Here is a 6,010-nt window from a genome sequence, read left to right on the forward strand (position 1 = left end):
AACTAATCACTTAGTGTTTCAACCGGTGCTAACCATGCTTAATTTGACATTACTTTATTAAAAAAATGTTTTCTTTTCTCATTAGTTTTTTTTCATATTATTTACTTTTTATTTGTGGTTAGCCAAATAGTAGAAGTTACCGCAATACAAAACTGTTTTTAAATCAAGCAACTAATGAATTTTTCATTTCTGCAGCTAAACAAAAGTAGAATTTTTTGAAAACTTAAAAGTTTAAACTAATTAAGTTCATCCATGTTTTATTTACGAGCTTACAATAAATGACTAAATTAAATGATTTTCTAGAAAAGATACTACACAGTACACAGTTTATCACAAGATTCTGAAGTACAAAAAAGAAACACCAAAAATGGATTAATATCTGGTGATAGGAATGGCTTCGGAGGGAGTTGAGATCCAAAAAATGAAATATCTTAGAATACATAGGTTAAGTGCAGGCTGTAACTAGTTAGGTTATATAACTCAGCATTTGTGTAAACAAAAACCAAAAGAGAACATGTATTGATCTCCACGGAGACTCTCTGTGATCTTTGTATTTCTAACAATGCTAAACAGAAAAGCAGATGAAACTTCTCATATACGTGCATATCACATAATATACTCGATTAACACCCAGAACACATTGATTTCCTATACAGATGTATTGATGGGTTCTAAAACTTCAAGATGATGTCACAAACAGCATGTAATTCTTCAGCTTTTAGTGAAATAGGGAGTCGAAGTGATCATATGAAAATAAATTGAAAACATAACAGACCTTCGAAGAAGAATGCACTCTATAAAAATCCATAAGTAAATTTAATTCTTGGCTTATGTGTGGAAATGGGTTCGTATCAGGTACCAATTTAACAAAACAATGACAAAAATTCCCGCTGTCACCAACACACTCCATGTTATTCAATGAGCTGTTCCTCCCCAGTAGTAACAAGGGGGAAAATGCACATCTCTGAGATTCCTGAAAGCATCATTGTTTGTCATTATGAGAAAAATAAAATAAAAGTGAAGAGTTTACGCAAACTATTAACAAAATCTCACCAATGATGAGCAAACAGCCAGCATTAAACTAACCTGAATTTAGGATGTGGTTTCTGGACTTCAATGAGTATACCATCAAGCAGCTGCAGCCAATTACACAGATCTGTAGCAAGCTCTCTTTGCTGCACGAACAATATCCTCAACCTGCACATGCCATGGACCAAAGATAAATAACCCAAAAATACAGCATGCCTGATATGTGCATCACACAAATGAGTGAAAAGACTATAGCTATATAAAGAAGGAAACAAAAGGCCATTCGTGGACAAGCTCATGTTGCATAAAACTACAGCTTCAAAAATCACCACAGACAAGGACTGATTATATAGCGAAGATTGAGAGGGAGGGGTTCATTTGGAGAAAAAGGATTCAAGGGGAAAGAGCTTCTGCTGTGAGGAAAGTAGTAAACAAGTGTCTAATATCATTGATAAAATGTTTATATGGATACGGTTATATGAAAAGTTTGAGGCATCTGGTTATATGAAAAGTTTGAGGCATCTAGCTAATCAATTGGTTTTGGTAGTCCAGTGGAAACAGCAAAGAATTTTAGACATCAAAGGTGGCGAGCACATCTCCGGCAAGCACCAGAAAATGATCAAACAAGAAGATTTGAGATGTAACACCCAGAAAAACTTTTTTTAAGAGAAAAAGAAAAAGGAAACAGCATACCTGTGGCACAGCCAATCTCTCTAGATTAGCTGCATAAGGCATGGGAACATCAGCTCCAGCAATTCTCTCAACTGGGGCGTCAAGATAACCAAAGCTCTCTTCAACAACAGATGCACTGCAAAGGAAAAGGCAGATTATGTAAATATGTGGGAATAATTTAGCAGGAGAGGTTAAATATAATAGTGGAAAGAATATGAACCAGATTTCAGCACCAACACCATGCTGAGGAAATCCTTCTTCAACTGTCACCAGTCTGTTAGTTTTCCTGACTGAAGCATTGATTGTGTTTCTATCTAGTGGCCTAATTGATCGCAAATTTATCACCTGCATTAACAAGATTGGTTATTTTTTGTCATCAGACCTGAAAGTGCTATAACCTATAGAAACTTTACAGTCCTCCTAGTATCAGTTTACCTCAGCACTGATTCCTTCCTTTGCAAGTATCTCAGCAGCCTGTGAAACAAAAAACTGTGTGATTTAAAGGTAGAAGCTACATGAGCTACATGAAAAAGAATGGCACAAAAAATTCCCCAAACATATAGCTTCATATCAGATTGTTAAACACATTCCATCTATACTAAACAAAAAGTACCGTAAGATCAATCAGGGATGCGTCCCAAAAGAGAGATTCAGCAAACTAATAATGCAATGTCACATGATAACATTAAATTAAGGAACAATAACAGCCACAACTCCACCCAAATTCAACTCCATCAGTTTAATGCAACGCCAATCACTAAAAGAAGCAAGCCACTATTATAGATGTCATCTCTGTTCCTCCTGATAGGCAGTGGTAGCAACATATTACAACAAGAGAGGAAATAACTCCTGCACCAAAATTCAAGCACATTGATTTTTGGGCATATTTACTGAAACTGCAGTAACTTAGCTGAGCAGTCGATCATTTGCCTCACACAATACTAATTTGGTGCCCCAAAAAAAATGTTTCCCAAGGAATGTCAACTTCAGATTTACAATAAAATCTTCTAGTGCACCTACCAGCTAAATCTGAATTGATCATACCAGATGCAAACCAACATATTTGTTTTAGAACATTTGAAGCACAGAACAAACCTTGAGAGCATAGCCAACCATTTTTGAAAAGGCAGTAATGGTCACATCCTTCCCTTCTTTCTCAATCTGTTGAGAGTAAACAATTTGTAGGGCAGATGTAAGCACAGCAATGATAATTGAAAAGCATAATGAAAAGCAGCTAACTGCAGAAACATTGAAAAGAATAATCTTTCAGACTTGAGGGAGGAATACCTTGGCTTTCCCTATTGGAAGGCAAAAACTGGAGTCGAGTACTTCAGCAGAAACAGGGAATGTCTCACCATATCTGAATCACAAAAGATTGGATCAACTTGGGACATCAAGCATCATGTAAACATAGGAACACATAATGATCCCCACTTGTCAAGATACTTACAATAACTCATTTTCAAGGAAAACAACAGGATCAGGGTCCCTTATGGCAGCCTTCAGCAGACCACGAGCATCTTCAGATGAGTAAGGAGCCAGTACTTTCAAACCAGGGCAGGAAGCATACCATGCAGCATAACACTGAAAAGGAGTAAAAAGGGACTGTCATTGAGCATTTAGCCCTTAATAAACTGAGTTACAATCACTACTCTGGACATAAACATACTATCTTCTCACAATTTGGCAAGTAACATAAAAATTTTATAATGCAAGAGAAAAGTGCTTGGCATACTGTCGCCCAAGCAGTGGCAGAGCTGCTCTTTGAGTGGGGTCAACTCAAAACATTTGACTTTCAAATGAGAGTGAGAGAGAGAGAGAGACAGGAAAGAAAATGAAATTGCTCACACACAAACACACACACACACAGAACTTGTTAAACAACAATAATTATACCCTTTTTCCATCATCAAATACTAGGAATCAATAATTGTGTTTGAAACTTGAACCAAGATTCTCCTAAAACAAGAGAACGCTTTTGTTGTCTTCTCCAAGATTTAATATGATCAATTCTAAAGCCAAAATGATGAGACAGAAAATCCAAAAAAACATGCAGCGTCTTTTCAGAATGCTCTGGAGCATGAAAAAAATGATTTAAGCCACCAAGCCATATAATCTAGTATCAAACTAACAAACCATCTTTCACACAGGCACAAGATAGGGAAAGGGAGGGGGGGCAGCGAGAGAGAGAGAGAGTGTGTGTGCTTGCAAAATGACAGACAGATAAGAAAGCACTTCAACCATACATGAGAGTGTTGGGCACCAACTCCAGCGGCAGCACCATTGGGCCCTCTGAAAACTATGGGCACTGATATCTGCCCAGCAGACATATAGTTTGATTTTGCAGCCGAATTAATGATGTGGTCAATTGCCTGCAACAAAAGCCAAAATCTAGAACAACTAAGGATTATTTTGTTAAAACTTACAGCAAAACAGATCTGAAACATCACAGAAATACACTCTATCAATACCACCCTAAAATACATTTAATTGATGTATTATCTGGTGCCCAAACATTTATTTGCCAGTATTGAATTAGAAAATCTCCTTCCACAAGGTATTTATAAACCATACGCAATCCTACTAACCTGCATAGAGAAGTTGAATGTCATAAACTCAATAACAGGCTTAAGACCATGGTAAGCAGCGCCAACCCCAATGCCAGTAAAACCAGCCTGTTAGACATGTAAGAAAAGCAGGTGGTGGTCAGCCAACAACCATCACCAAAGAAATGAAACAAAAAATCAAATTCCGCATTAATAAATTAAAGAAATAAAATCAACCTCTGTGATTGGTGTATCAAGAACTCTCTCAGGACCATACTTGTCCAAAAGCCCTTTGGATATCTATGGAAAATGAAACATTCAAAGTGAATGGACTGTCAGACTTTTCAATGGGAAAAATAAAATGTAAGAGAGAGGGATATCAAAAAACATGAAAAACTTCAAATTTATATCATTGACAAGAAAATCTGACCTTATATGCACCCTGATATTCACCAACCTGCATTTCAACACAAACATAAAACACATAAGAAGAGAAAACATTGAAACATGAAACTAGGGGGAAAAAAACTCCATTCAAAAATTGGAAGTTATTCTTACCTCTTCCCCCATTAAAAAAACCTTAGGATCAGCAGACATTTCCTCATCAAGTGCAGAGTTTAGCGCTTCTCTAACTGTCATCTGTGCATGATTATCGAATCAACAAATGCAAAATCTCAGTTTATCTACTCTGGAAAAACGAAGCATACTAAACTACGAGATAACAAAAACATTCAAAAATGGAACTCCACACCCCAACAAAGGGGAAAAAAGGAAGGATCCAAAACATCAAACAAGACTAGAAATTAAAAAAAGCCGAACGTTAAATTCATTAAAAATTACAATGTAAATGAAAAGAGGGCTTTGCATTTACCTCTTTCGCTGCAGATGAATAACCTCTCCATGCCGATACCGCAGGGCGAATCCTCTGCCCAAAAGCCTACACACAAAACCGAAAAAAAAAAAAAAAGAGAATAGCAAATGAACAAGCTACAAATTAAATGAATCAAAAAATAAAAATACAAAATCAACAATATTTTTAAAAAAATACCAAAATAGGAGAACCTCCGGCATTCACCTTTTGCCTTATAATCCCCAACATCTTCTTTCTTTCAAAAAAATGCACTAAAATCCCCAAACAAAACGAAATGATTCAAAAACTAGATTTTAGGAGAATATAAAACAAAAAAAATTAAAAAAAATCAAAGCGATAAGGAAACTCACGTCCTAAGAACACCTTGTTTAAGGCGACGATTAACAAATTAACAAACTAAATTTTTTCTCACAGTTGGAGCGGGATCTGATGATCGAAACAGCCACCACCACTTTCACTTGCTCTTTTTCTTTGCCTTTTCCTTTCTTTCTTTTTTATTTTTTATTTATTATGGATTTCCTTCCCTTTTTTTATTCAATTTTTATATTTTATTAATTATTATAATTGGTAATTACTTTGCACACTTGTTTTATTTTGGTGGGTACGGCGGGCGCTAATATTGTTATGCGTTGATTCTTTTATTCCACAAAATACAACTGTGACTTTCCTTGTAGGAATATTCTCAGTGGAAACCTACTTCGTTATACGCTTGTGAGATCATCTCATATGTGGTCATGATCTCATCTTAAAACGTTGGGGGGAAATCAACGGTGAGCGATACTGAAGGCTTGATCTGGTGATTGTTTGTGGTTACTGCTTAGAGAGAATGTCAGGTGCCGGTCCTACCGGATAGTTTCTTGTAACAAGATCTCGCAATTAAATATCTTCAATT

At 36.1% G+C, this 6,010-nt stretch overlaps 1 protein-coding gene across 2 annotated transcripts; it reads right to left on the minus strand.

Annotated features, from left to right (window-relative positions):
* Positions 1-776: 776 nt before the first annotated feature.
* On the minus strand, positions 777-5,691 carry LOC133686885 (pyruvate dehydrogenase E1 component subunit beta-1, mitochondrial). 2 transcript variants are annotated; one of them, XM_062107011.1, is made up of 16 exons: positions 5,469-5,691; positions 5,323-5,369; positions 5,119-5,184; positions 4,806-4,886; positions 4,678-4,704; positions 4,485-4,547; positions 4,290-4,376; positions 3,948-4,073; positions 3,152-3,285; positions 2,989-3,061; positions 2,797-2,862; positions 2,137-2,175; positions 1,922-2,046; positions 1,723-1,837; positions 1,087-1,197; positions 777-973 (listed from the first exon to the last, which is right to left on the minus strand). In XM_062107011.1, the coding sequence occupies exons 2-15, from the start codon at positions 5,344-5,346 to the stop codon at positions 1,147-1,149; spliced, it is 1,077 nt and encodes a 358-aa protein (XP_061962995.1). In that variant the 5' UTR covers positions 5,347-5,369; positions 5,469-5,691; the 3' UTR covers positions 777-973; positions 1,087-1,146. The 2 variants fall into 2 exon arrangements, with proteins under 2 accessions (XP_061962995.1, XP_061962988.1); XM_062107004.1 differs by having other exon boundaries at positions 5,296-5,369.
* Positions 5,692-6,010: the final 319 nt, after the last annotated feature.

The sequence above is a fragment of the Populus nigra genome, chromosome 1 (assembly GCF_951802175.1).
Source record: "Populus nigra chromosome 1, ddPopNigr1.1, whole genome shotgun sequence".
Taxonomy (NCBI): Eukaryota; Viridiplantae; Streptophyta; class Magnoliopsida; order Malpighiales; family Salicaceae; genus Populus; species Populus nigra.